At 33.7% G+C, this 14,793-nt stretch overlaps 1 protein-coding gene across 1 annotated transcript in view; it reads right to left on the reverse strand.

Annotated features, from left to right (window-relative positions):
* Window positions 1-14,793, reverse strand: part of RSRC1 (arginine and serine rich coiled-coil 1) — a 419,337-nt gene that overhangs the window by 296,784 nt on the left and 107,760 nt on the right. Inside the window, exon 5 of the mRNA XM_059165055.1 lies at window positions 7,807-7,980. Within this exon, the coding sequence (XP_059021038.1) occupies window positions 7,807-7,980 (174 nt within the window). The remainder of the gene's footprint in view (window positions 1-7,806; window positions 7,981-14,793) is intronic.

The following is a 14,793-nucleotide window of genomic DNA, read 5'->3' on the forward strand; positions in this document are numbered from 1 at the left end:
TCCTGAGCCTCCTGTGGAATGAAAAACGAAAATAAAAATACCTTCTCTCATTCCAAGGCTTTTCACAGTCAGGCAACCACAAAAAGAAAGAACAAACCTACAATTCATGCCATTTAATGCTCTATCAGGCATAATTCAAGTCAAATCCCACTGGGGAATCTCTGGGATAATTAAAATGTACTGATATAATACATAAGAGAAAGGTGGTGACCTAGGGGAGAACTTCTAAAACCCTTGCCTCCTGCTTTTGCTGATTATTCTTTTTGTTACGTTAGATTCCCTTTCTTGACCTCATCTTTTTGAAAAAAATTACAGATTGTTTCTGTTGAACAAAACTAATACCTAGTGGCAAACCTACACAATGGAAATTGGGTGGTAAATTTTACTGCAATAAAAAATACACAACAACATAAAGGGTCACTATTACGGTATTCATTCAATTCACAAGGAAATTGTAAGAAATTTAATTTAACAAGGAAGAAAAATCTAGTGCACATATTTATATAAAAATGTATTTGTTTACCTGCTTAACAAAACTGACAGTAGGAAGCTTCCTTTGCATGTTACAATGACATGTGTTAAAGGTATATGCTTCTGTCGAACCAAACATTTACCCTTCGCCACTGGTGAAAGGCAACAAGATCTCTTTACAAAGCCTCGTCTTTTTCAATAAATTTTGCATGAAAACATGTTATACTGGCACAAAGTTGCCTGCTGTCACATTCGAAGTGTGATAAATGTTTAATGAAAACAACACCACACAGCTTGGTGTCAGACAACAGCTATCACACAGCCCTGCTTTGATCCAAACAGACACTTAAAAGGAGTTCTAAGCACACGCTGCACCACAGAACTCTATAACCTATATGCAAATAGAGGTAAATTAGCATAAATGACTTCCTGCTGCATAAAGAAATAAGAGGTAAGGAAAAATATGACAGCCTCTAAGAGTATGTAACTACTGTCAAAACTCAGAGTCCAGCATTCCCAAATCACTTCAACATCTTTTGCCAAGCTCTAGGTAGGAAAAATCTCATCAATAGAATCTTAGTGGATGAAACTCTAAAATTGAAGACTCTGGAACATTGCCAGGTCAAAGCCATAACCAAGATACATCTATAAAGTAGATTATTATATGGTACTGTATTTCTTATCGCGGCTTGTAATAATTCTAGTTTTTTTTTTAAGTATTGTTAGCCCCATTTTACAGAAGAATAAATTAAGGCTCAAAGTGAGTAACTTGTTTTGTAAAGGAAAAAACTGTAAATGATTGAAAATGAGCAAAATTATAATTTCTGCCAGTTATTTTAACTTTCTCAGAATCTAAATACCTTAGCACACTTAAATGTGTATGTGTATGTATTTCAGAATACTACATGTTCAAAGGCAGTAATTCCTATGAACAAAAAGTATATGCTGCTTCTGTTGATAAGCTTTCAGTACTTTTAGTCTATAAAGACATACTGAAATAGTTTTGATACAAGTAACATAACTTTTAATTACACTCCATAGTAAATTTTTTTTATAGTTTTTTTTTTAAGATTTTATTTATTTATTTGACAGACAGAGATCACAAGTAGGCAGAGAGGCAGGCTGAAAGAGAGGAAGAAGCAGGCTCCATGAAAGATTTTATAAATAGGTAACGTACAGGCCATGAAGCCCAATTTCACTGCTGTCCCAGTAGCTACAAATATATTTTCAGAAAGATTTAAAGACAATTGATGTAGTGGCAGTCATACTTCAGTATAAGAAATTCTGTTTAAACATATTCCCCTTCCATTACCCACCAAAAAGAACTGCTTCAGTTGTCCAGATACGAATTTCTATGTCCACTGGGAAATACTTAACTCTCGCTAAAAGCACAAAGGTTTAAAAAGTTATATAAAGAAGAAAAGTATAAACTCAAGTGTTCGAGCAAAATGTTCCAGAAATCTTGATTGGCACGTATCTGAAAACAACATCCATCTACTGAAAAGTCAATAAGGGGATGATAACTGAAAGCTTTTCATAGTACCACATCTAAAGGAGAGTAAGTTCAGGAATACTAAAGTAGATTTTTGATGAATCCCAAAGTTACTCAAATTAAGAAAGTATTTTACTAGGCAATAACCACTTTAAACCAAATTATCCTGGCTGGTGATTTAAATCCTGATGGAAAAGAGATTTAAATCAAATCCATCCAAAGTCTACTTTTAAGGATGGTACTATGATTTAAAATAAACAGTAGAATGTCACTGGTGGTACTGATGTATTTATGCATAATCAATCTTTTTTTTTTTAAAGATTTATTTATTTGTGAGAGAGAGGTAGAGAGAGAGGAGATGATCAGGGTGAGGGGCAGAGGGAGAAGCAGATTCCCCACTGAGCAGGGAGCCCCATGCGGGGCTCAATCCCAGGACCCAGGGATCATGACCCGAGCCGAAGGCAGATGTTTAACTGACTGAGACACCAAGGTTTCTCCCCAGAACCAATTTTTCAAAAGAAATCTATAAAAGATGTTTTGTTCTGAATACAATTTTTTTAAAAGATTTTATTTACTTATTTGACACACAGAGAGGAGAGAAATCACAAGTAGGCAAAGAGGCAGGCAGAGAGAGAGGGGGAAGCAGGCTCTCCGCTGAGCAGAGAGCCGGATGCGGGACTAGATCCCAGGACCCTGAGATCATAACCTAAGCCGAAGGCAGAGGCTTTAACCCACTGAGCCACCCAGGTGCCCTATAAAAGATGTTTTATAATAGCCAAATATACTTGATGGAGTTTTATCAAATGCTGTTTGCTCAAGAAGACATAATATGAATATACTGTAAGATTAAGGAGGTGGGTATAATGTTCACAATCATCAAACCAACCTGTAATTATGAGATGTCATGACAAGTTTCATATTTCTGATTTTTGACTCTCATTATCAGTGTGCTTAACAAAATAATGTTGTGTCCAACTTCAACATAATAACTGCTATTAGTAAAATCTGTTGTCATATTTTAAAATATATTTCCATAAAATAAATACAAATATCTAATGATACGATAAATGTTTTAAATTTTAAAAAAATTTTTTTGGGGGGGCAAAGCTAATAAAAATAAGAAAAATCTGTATCAATGTTTAAAAGTAAAATAGCTCTGAAAAACCAAATTTTATAAATGTAAGACATTAAAAATTAACATCATTAAACCATCTTCAAAAAAATCTAAGACAAGCCTCAATTGGTGTCTTTCTTAAATTAATACTTCATATAGTGTTACAAGGAGATACCTTTTAGTCCCTACAAACTCCTGATACCCTCCCAGCTTTTATTAGGCCTTCCTTATTCAGCAGTTTAATAAAATGAAAAGATCAATTTATAACACTATATGACATAATCATTCAAGTGTTCCAGGAATTCCAAGAACTATATTTAATTAGCTGATGTATTTATAATATTTTTCAGAATTATCTAATTTGGTATCTTTTTCCCTCAAAAGTTTAATAAAAAAAACTCTTCCTCTTTATTAGGCTCATTAAATTCTTACACATTCCTTTCTCTCCCACTTTCATTTTTCCCAATTAGTAAAATAGTCCTTTACCATTAATGTTCTTACTATTCTTACTTTGCACTTTATAAAGTATGCTTTATATCTATCAATTTTCATATAATATTGATATTTTCAAACTAGATTTAAAAAACATTGTTATACATAAAGAAGCAGATGTACATGAATTGTTATCTTCTTCTATGCGGGGAAGCAGGTAGGTTATTTAGCATAACATAAGCTAAAATATTTGTTCTTGGGTTGCTCAACCATCACTAATTAATATATAAGTCCTAATTATATAGTTTGCGATTTTTTTCCCTTTTTCTCCACCCACTTTTCTCCAGCGAGGGAATGAAATCATTTGGCAAGAGACAGCTAAGAAAATGACCATGAGATAAACTTAAGTAAGGGCTAGAAATTTTGTGGCTTTTATCAAACTTAATTCTAAATAAACATATGGAATGCTGTTGTAGGAAAATATGTGAGAAAGAGGGAGAAAAGAAAGAACCAATCTTCTACTAATGACAGATTTCTGGCCTGATCGGAGGAAGAAAAGACACAGAAATTCAGTTCTCTTTAGGTATTTTCTAAGGAAGTTTAAGCAACGGCATATCACTTGATCTCAAACATTATATCTCATCATCAATGATTATGGATTACTATAGGAATGAGGATAACATACTGTTAAGAGTCAAGATGCTATTGTCAAGAAACATGAATTAGAAACCTAACATTACCATTTACTAGCTCTATGGTTTACAAGTTTTCATCTATATGAAGATAATAAAAGTTCCTATTTCATGAGACCATTATGATAACTAAATAAGATAATGCATGTCAACTGCTTAGCAAAATTCCTGATACTTAGAAAACAGATTTAAAACACTGAACATTTACTATTATTATGTCCATGGTGAACAAAGCATTTTGCTCACACCTCATTATCATTATCCTACTTGCAAGTTCATCTGCTTCTCACTGCCTTTAGAATTAACTCCAAACTTAACTCAAAGGTACTTCAATACACATTTCTCACCATTATTCTTCTTCAGCTCTAAACCAAGCCTCATTAGACTTTAGTTCCTCAAATATGCCATAACCCCCTGCTTGCCTCTAAGTCTTTCCACATGAAGTTTATTTTGCATATAACATTCTTTCTCATCTCTTCCTTCAATGTATAAAGACCACTTCTGGGAGACCTTCCCTGACATGTTGACTAATCTGGACCAAACAGCTTAATGTTCATGGAGATATCTTGCAACCACAATGTGTCAAGACTGAGGATGAAAGCCAAGATGCTAGGACCCGCCTGCTGGAAGGGTAAAAAGCACTCAGATCTGCTTAACTCTGAATTCTTTGTTCTATTAGCAATAAACGTGTTCATGGGGGCACCTGGGTGGTACATTCAGTTAAGCCTCCAACTCCTGGTTTTGGCCCAAGCTATGATTGTAGGGTCATGAGATCAAGCCCTGCATTGGGCTCCATGCCGAGTGGAGTTTCTCTCTCCCTTGTGCCTTCCTCCCTGCTCTCTCTCCATATATAAAATAAATAAATAAATCCCCACCCCACACCAAAAAAAATATGCTCAAGATTTAAGCCAGAAGCTTCCAAACTACAACCTGTGGGCCAAATCTGCCACTTGCTCATTTTGTAAATAAAGTTTTATTGTGATACAGCCATATCAGTCCTTTAACATTATCTATGGCTGCCTTGGTGTTCAATAGTTGCAACAGAGACATATGGCCTAGCAAGCCTAAATTATTTGCTATCTAGTCCTTTACAAAGAAGTCTGCTATCTCTGGTTTAAGCTACTATTGCTTAGGTTTTGTTATTTAGGTCCAAAAGCATTCTAACTCATACACTTGTTTCCACAGCTTCTTAGTGAAACATTCAACAGATTTCCCGGTAATTACTTACACATTTTCCCTTCTATCTATGCTTATTTTGCTATTTGCATGAACTCTCCAAGTAGAACTGGCCTACTATTATGACCCTATTACCAACACAGTACTTCACAAATAGAAGGCATTTAAATATTGTTGACTGAACAACTGAACGAATGAATGAATGAGTGTATCTGATCAATAACAACTGATATTCATTAACAACTAACATGTACATTAGTTACTCTATATGATACAAGAGAGTATAAGATATAGTCTCTGCCCAATGGCTTAAGAAATCAGGTCTACGAAATAAACACATAGCTTAAAAAAAAAAAAAAAAAAAGATCAGTTATTTCTGAGGCAAAACAGGGTGCATCTGTACATATATAAATACTATCATTAAATCTATGCTGACCCAGAGAAATCTCTTGATTTTAGATCGTACCAAAGGTAAGAACCTGGATGTCCTTGGCACTAACCAGAAGGGAGAATATTCTGAAATAACACCATTCTATACTATGGCCATTCCACTAAACCCATGGATATTACCTAATCAAGTTACTCAACAGCTTTTTGACAGTGGTACCCAGAGCCCTTCAACTGACACCTCTTGTTTTGACCTTGCTCATCTCCTTTGTTGAGATTTTAAAAATAATGATGAATACAACATTATTACCTTGTAAATCTGTTATCCAGGATTTACTACCTCAAACATAATCACCACTGAGTTTAACCTGTAAAGCTGGCCCAAACTTTCAAGATTGATGTCACCATATGAGAATCTTTCCTGAGACTCTTTCCTGAATCTTTCCATCCTCCCTTTTTTATCCATGGACTGATTTTTCTTACCTTCAAAATCTCCAAAATAATGCTTTATGTAGTATCAATTTTATACAACTGTGTAATTATTCTGCTGAGGTGGAAAGCAAAAATTTAATGGCTACCAGAAAGCACAGTCACTCTTCTCATAGCCAAGTAACATCTGAAGTGCAAACCAAAAGAAAAAGAAAAAAGGAACAAGGAGTAAGGTACTTCCTTGACTGACATAATTTATTCATCCTCTTGGTTCATATTTTCCAGTCTCAAAAAACTACTCTCTAATCTCTGTTCACATCTCTCATCCTCCTGACTTTCTCCCTTTCTCAACAGATTTCTCTCATATGTCTTCTCTGATATTAATTCCACTCTGCCACTGTAGCTAACTCAGCCTCCCTATCATTATGGTCAGATATCTGACCCCATTTCCTCTCCTCTAACATTCAACAATCCTTAAAACTAGAAAAAGACAGAACTCAGAATTTTGCAGGACCACAATTGCTCTGTGTGCATTAAAAGTTGTGAGGTGATTAGGAAAAAGAAAGTCCTATGATAATACTATTCTCTTCCAAAATCTACCACAAATTTATCATTTGAAAGAATCTGTAAGATTGATATAATATCACTGAAACCTGTAAATAAAAAATAAACAGACAACTGTGAAAAAGAAAAGAATGAGAGATGAGTTCCATATCCTTTAATAAATTTAATTCTTCAGAGAATCAAGATCTCAAGGAACTACATTTAAGATCCTGACAAGCTCTTTGATTTAACACTGAAAACTGATACATTACAGAGAAACACTTTTCTACTGAAGTATTAAAGTGAGTATATAAGGAGTGTTCAAAAGACTCACAAAGTGGGATAAATTCTAAGATGTTCTACTTCATATAATAAAAGGGCCCAATGTCAGTTTTGGATAAAACAAACAAGAAGCCATAATTCAAACTACAAACCAAGATTTTGTTTCATTTTAACATTTTCTAATATAAGAAATAGTTATAAATGGATTTCAATCTCCCACTGGACAAAGTTAGACTGTTTCAATAATATCGATTTCAGAAAAAATAAATTCTGGGTCTCACACACATATATGTTAACTCTAACAGACACACAAACACACCCTTAACACTGGTCAATTCTCATTCTATATAGAAAGAGGCCTAACCAGTAGTAAATCATATGGTTCCTTACCTTTCACCTTTACCCTTTTCCCCTAACAGTTTTACAATAAATTAATAGACATTTTTAATCATGAACTAGTCTTTAAATTTTAAAATCATATTCATGATAAGGAAATTGATTGTGAAACTTTCCTAAAGAATTATGTGACTTTTCCTTTATTGACATACAAAGCTTTGATAGTGCCATTTATTTTGTGTTTCTAAAGTTTGTTAAATGTCTTAAATGAAAACAGGAATCAAGGAAGCACGTAAAAATCTGAGATAACCATTTTGATTTATCCTTTCTTATTTATCTACTGTATTTTCCTCTTTTGCCAATCTAACAAAAATCTCAGAGAATGAAAATTCAGTTTGAATATTGCCATGGAATCACTGAGGCATTGCTGCTTAAGATTTGTTTCAACTCACCCCCGTTTGATGTTGTGTAATTCCTTATCCTTGCATTTATCCTTCTCCTTTTCTCTTTTCTCCTTTTCTCTGCCTTTACGTCGTTCTCTATCCCGAGATCGACTACGGGTTCTTCGGTGACTGGACCTTTCACTGCTTCGACTGTGGGACCGTGGACGAGGTCTTGATCTGGATCTATATTAAGCAGATTTTATTACATTGATTTAGTGTATATTTTGTATTATGAAATGCAAATATTCTTAGAAACAATGTAAAAGGATTTAGTTTTTAATTATAGATTTGGTAACTTAATAATTGTGTGAAATACATCTGTATAGGGCTTTTTATGAATAAATATGTTGTCAACTTTAGAGGAAATTAAGGTTTAGTCAAAAAATGTCTGCAAGTATAAGTCTTATAGGTTCAAATCGAGTCTTGATTATTCAAGTCTCCCCAAATAAAATAACAAATCTAAATGTACCTAAGTTAATTTCCAAAAATAGTATCTTCCCTATCTCTATACTCTCAGCTTCCATATCTATTCAACTTCTTTTCTTATATCTGCTACAATAAAATTATTCCTCTCCTCTACCCTTATCCAGCTAGTCTTTATATTAAATGACAGTATGAGGTAGGATATACTATGGTTTTTTAAAAAGTAAATATTTCAAGTCCTGCTTACAGTACTAGAAGGAAGCCTCTATCAGACTGGTTATCTTATAGGTAACTGTAAGAAAGAAACCCTCCTACACTGTTGGTGGGAATGCAAGCTGGTGCAACCACTTTGGAAAACAGCATGGGGGTTCCTCAAAATGTTGAAAATAGAACTGCCCTATGACCCAGCAATTGCACTATTGGGTATTTACCCTAAAGATATTAACGTAGTGATCCAAAGGGGCACGTGCGCCCGAATGTTTATAGCAGCAATGTCCACAATAGCCAAACTATGGAAAGAACCTAGATGTCCATCAACAGATGAATGGATCAAGAAGATGTGGTATATATACACAATGGAATACTATGCAGCCATCAAAAGAAATGAAATCTTGCCATTTGCGACAACATGGATAGAACTAGAGCGTATCATGCTTAGCGAAATAAGTCAAGCAGAGAAAGACAACTATCATATGATCTCCCTGATATGAGGAAGTGGTGATGCAACATGGAGGCTTAAGTGGGTAGGAGAAGAATCAATGAAACAAGATGGGATTGGGAGGGAGACAAACCATAAGTGACTCTTAATCTTACAAAACAAACTGAGGGTTGCTGGGAGGAGGGGGGACGGGAGAAGGGGGATGGGGTTATGGACATTGGGGAGGGTATGTGCTTTGGTGAGTGCTGTGAAGTGTGTAAACCTGGCGATTCACAGACCTGTACCCTTGGAGATAAAAATATATGTGTATAAAAAATAAAAAATTTAAAAAAAAAAAAAGCAACTATCTAAAGGCACTACTGGAAACTTGACCAAAGGAAGGCAGACTCCTATAGGGGGCCAACACCTGGGAAAAGAACAGAGCAATAAGAAAGTTTCTCATTTTATGTCAGCCTCTTTTCTGAAGGTGAGACTAAGTCTGGGCCATGCAGGGCAGCTAAAGCTCCCAACAGAAAACTTCAGGATTTCTGTCCTTAAAAACAAAACAAAACAAAACAAAACAAAAAACAACCAAACCACACCAAAACAAACAAACAACAACAACAAAACCAGAAGAAAGACTCAGAACAACCACTGCAAATGGAAAATAAAAGGGGAATCCAAAAAGAGAGTAAGAAGAGGAAGCCAAAAATTCTAGATGTAAACACTACTGAAATCCGGGGCTGAACTCTGTATCACACATAGGAGGGGAAAACTCCAGACAGCTAAGGATAAAAGAACTGAAAACACCCAATGTTCCTGAATAGACAGGATTTTTATAATTTTAATCAACTAACTTAATATTCTGCTAAAACAAATAAGTAAATAAACAATATCAATATTCTTCAGAGGAATATAACAGAATGCAGCATATTAAAAAATGTGACATTCATCATGTCCAGAATAAAATCCAAAATTACTAGGTAATAAAACAAAGCATGAAAAATGTGATCTAACTCAAGAGAAAAGACAGTCAATGGAGATTAACCTTGAGATAAGCTAAATCTTAGAGTTAGCATAAGGATTTTTTAAAAGTATAACGATGCTTGCAACAAATACAAATTAATCTCAGTAGAAAAACTAGAAAATGAAAAGAACAGAAATTCTGTAACTAAAAAATACAATAATTGAAATTTAAATTATCCTGAATGAGATTAAAGTCTATTAATCACTAATGAGATTAGTAACAACAGAGGAATTTGTATACTTGAAAATAAATCAATCAAGATTACCCAATCCAAAGAACTAAGAGGAAAAAAGGCTGTCAATAATAAAAACAGATCCCCCAGGATCTCTGTGACAATATCCAAATGTCTAACATGTTTATTTAAACCCAGAAGCAGAAAACACAGTAAGACAGGAAACAATTTTTTTTGTGGGGGCCAAAATTTCCCCCAATTTAGTGACAGACAGATTTTCAGATCCTGGAAGTTTAGTGAATGCCAAGATAAATAAGGAGAACCATGACTATTGATGAAATTGATAAAAACTAAAAGTAAAGAGAAACCATGAAAGCATTCAGAAAAAATCTGACACATTACAATCAGGAAGGAGAGCAATGATATCCATTACTGCTGGCTTCTCAGCAGATAGAGTGGAGCTCAGAAGACAGTAGTTCTTAAGATTGTGAAAGAAAAAACAATCACCCCAGAACTTAATATTTAGCAAAAATCTCTCTCAAAAAATGAAAGTAAAATAAAGACATTTTTAAGATAAAGGGAAGAATAATCCATAATCCTCAATAGTAAATCTGTATTACATTAAGTTCTAAACTAAGTACTTCAGACTGAAGAAAATGATGACAGATGAAAACTTGGGATCTTTAGGAAACAATGAAGACCACTAGAAATGGTAAATCTATGGGGAAAACATTAAAAAAAAAAAACTACTTCCCTTAGTTTATTTAAAATACATGTATGTGCTTGGGTGCCTGGGTGGCTCAGTCATTACGTGTGGGACTCTCAATCTCACTTCAGGTCTTGATCTCAGGGTCCTGAATTCAAGCCCTGCATTGGGCTCCACATCAGGCATGGAGCCTACTTAAAAAATATGTGTGTGTATGTGTGTTTGTATGCAGGCTTAAAGGAAAAAATGTTTCACTGCAGAGTTTATAATGAAGATAGATATAATAGATATACTCTCTATAAAATGAACTACATGGCATGTAAATGGACACCTGTACAGTTGTAAGGTTTCTACACTTCACATGAATGGTGAAATAGTAACTCTAAGTACACTGAAATGTTAAGGAGCAGCCACTCAGAGAAAAAAACAGAAGAGAAGAAATGCAAATATGTATAGCCAAAAAGCCAAAGCATAATAAGTTAAATAAGAATTCTTAAAAATATTCATTAATCTGAAAGGAGGCTGGAAAAGAAGTATAAAAAAAAATCAGAGGGATAAACATAAAAATTTAAAATAAAATATTATAGAAAATATTATGTGTATATAAAATACATAAAACAAAATACATTGAAGTATACATATAAAATACATAAAATAGATATATATCAGATGGTAGACTTAAATCCAAATATATCAATAAATATCTTCTATATTAACAGAATTAATACTTCAATTAAAAAGAGCTTGTCTGGGCACCTGGGTGCCTCAGTGGGTTAAAGCCTCTGCCTTCGGCTCAGGTCCCGATCCCAGGGTCCTGAGATAGAGGCCCGCATCCGGCTTTCTGCTCAGCAGGGAGCCTGTTTCCTCCTCTCTCTCTCTGCCTGCCTCTCTGCCTACTTGTGATTTCCGTCTGTCAAATAAATAAATAAATAATCTTTTTTTAAAAAGAAAAAAAAAAAAAAAAGAGCTTGTCCTGGGGTGCCTGGGTGGCTTAGTTGGTTAGGTATCTGTCTCTTGATATCTGCTCAGGTCATGATCTCAGGTTCATGAGATGAGCTCCGAGTTGGACTTTATGCTGGGAGTGCAGCCTGCTTAAGATTCTCTCTCCCTCTCCCTCTGCCCTGCCATCCTTTTACTTTCTCTCTTTAAAAAAAAAAAAAAAAAATGCTTGTCCAAATGAATCAAAAGCCAACACACAACTACATGCTATCTACAAGATATTTACTTTAAATATACAGACACAGGTTGAAAGTAAATATACAGACACAGGTTAAAAATAAATATATCATGCAAATAGTAAGCACAGGAAGGGTAAATGAATATACTGGTATCAGATAAATTAGACTTAAGAAACTAAAAGTATCACCAAAAAAAAAGGGATACTTCATCATGACTCAAGGATCAATTTATAAGTAGAAATCATATGAAATATTTATCTGACCATAAGAGAATTAAACTAGAGCTTAATAACAATAAAATATCTAGAAAAATACAGAGAAATTAAATATTCTTCTAAATAATTCATTAGAAATCACAAGAAAAATTAGAAAATATTTTGAACTGAATGACAGTGAAAATACAACATAGGAAAATTTGTAAGATGAGCTAAAAGCAATGTTTAGAGTTAATCTTACAGCTGTAAATATTTATATTAAAAAAGAAAGGTCTAAAATCAAATAACTTTTTATCTTACGATGCTAGAAAAAGAAGAGCAAAAAGTAAACCCAAAGTAGGTAGAAGGAAGGAAACATTAAAGAATAAAAATCAATAGACTAGAAAGCAATAATGAAAAAAAGCCAAAATCCGGTTCTCTGAGAATATCAACATATTTGATAAATCCCTAGCTAGACTAAACAAGCAAAAAAGAAAGAGCAAACACAAACTACTCTCCCAAAAGATGATAAAGAGATTGCATAAATAAGACCTGGGTATTTAGGACATATGTAGGTCTTGAAAAGAATTACATGGGTTGCAATGATAGTAATGCCTATCTCCCTTTATCCTTAACAAGTTTATTCAGTGAATGAAGAGCAGTATTATCCAGTAAGGACACACAGTTTTTAATATATGATTTTGAGAAATTACAATATTTCTTACTATGATAAAAACATGGGTTTAATATCCTAATTTATAAAAATTTCTATCATTTTCTCTTTAAGTTTGATTGCTCCCTCTCTTAATTTTGACACAGGACATCTTTGCACATAAAGTTTTAATTTATCCTGACAATTTAGTTAATTCATTTCTAATTAATTTTTTATTATATGTTAATATACAGGAATTTTAGCAGATTATTCTAAAATCTTTGAACAATAATGATATACAATTTAAAGCTTTCTAGTAGAAGAAAGTAATAATATTAAAAATGGAGAGGGCCCTTTTTGTTATTGCCTCAGCCACTATACATATATATTTTATACATATACATAGAGTATATTATTTTAACTTGGTTCTACATTGTTCAGGACCAAAATATGATTCTTGTAATTAGTTTTCATTTAACTAGTGAAAATGCAGAGTACAAAAGATGAGTTAAGTTTAAACTCTAACAACAAAACTAAGTTTCTCTTTTTTAATGAATCTTTAATGTAAGCTCATTTCTTGGTGGTTTGCCTTTTTGCCAAAAAATGCAGTTTGACAAAAATGTGCAACCATTTGTGGATTACAAATGTGGTGGATTTGGGTAAAAATCATGTTTTATTTTTTACTGTATCTTAAAAAACAGATGGATCTGTTATTAATACACCCAAAGTTATACAAGTATTAATTTAAAAAAAATAAAGGATTTCTTATATAGTGGTGTCCTCAAACAAATTATTTCCTCTCTGGGCATCTGTTTCCTTATCCAGAAAAGGGGAATAATAACTACCTTTCAGGGTTACCTAACTGAATTGTGAGATAGCAGACAAGTGATTTAGAAGCAGGCAGGCATCAACGAAGACATAACTGAGGGATGTGCTAATATGAAAGAATGAGTAAAATCTGAATTGGGAGCATACTAAGTATGTTTCCCTCATGCTATAGCTAATCCAGTAAAGAGCAGCATTTTGATTTTGATAGACCTTTAAAATCCTAAAGCTGGTATAAGGATTACTCAAGTCTCAAGATACTTCTTTTTTAAAGGAAGGTAAGTAACAATAACCTTGGCCAACAATCCATGTTTTCTCCACAGGAAACCCACAGCAGCCAAATACATGATCTTCCTAGATTTTCTATTAACAAGAAAATCACATCACCTATCATACGTGTCTCTGAAGAATAAAAGGGGATGTTTTTGAGAGTTAAGACGGGCAGAGTAACATAAAGACAACAGGCCTAAATTGGCACTGTCCCAGAAAATCCAGAAAGTAGGATTATTCCATCACCATCACAGCAAAGCCAGATATTACAATTGGAGGCCTTCTACCAACTACTATCTGCCCACTCTCCCATAGCACTTACTTTCCAAATCTCTAGTCCTCCCAAAATCCCCAATTCATAAAAAACACACAATTATCTCCCAATTCATCTCATGGTTATCCCTAGCACAAAGATTCCATTGTAGAAAACCTATGACTGCCATTCTCCAAAACACCTTGCTCATTATTCACCATATGTGAAAATAAGACCTCTTAATTTTGCTTATAGGCTACAAGCAAAAAATGAATCCAGAGAGAATACATGGGGAAAAGATAAGTCCAAAACACAGGCAAAATAATATTACTAAAGGCTGTTTAAAAAAACCACAAAATCAAAGATTTAAAGTAAATTAAGCTGCTAACTTTTTAGTTGTTATGAGAATTACTTTATGTAATTTTGAGTAAAATGCATATCTTAGACATATGAACAATTCCATTTACTTTATTAAGTAACTTAAACTGTGTATATTAAGGATTGCCCATCAAGAAGAAAGTAACAGAACACAGTAAAGAGATTTCCTGCCCTGACCAAACAAAAAAGTTAAAGAAACTACACTAAAATTTAAGATGTTATTTGTCCCTTATTCCTTAAATAAATGCGCTTGTGATAAATCACTCTAGAAGTCTCTAGAG

The sequence above is a fragment of the Mustela lutreola genome, chromosome 2, assembly GCF_030435805.1.
Source record: "Mustela lutreola isolate mMusLut2 chromosome 2, mMusLut2.pri, whole genome shotgun sequence".
Taxonomy (NCBI): Eukaryota; Metazoa; Chordata; class Mammalia; order Carnivora; family Mustelidae; genus Mustela; species Mustela lutreola.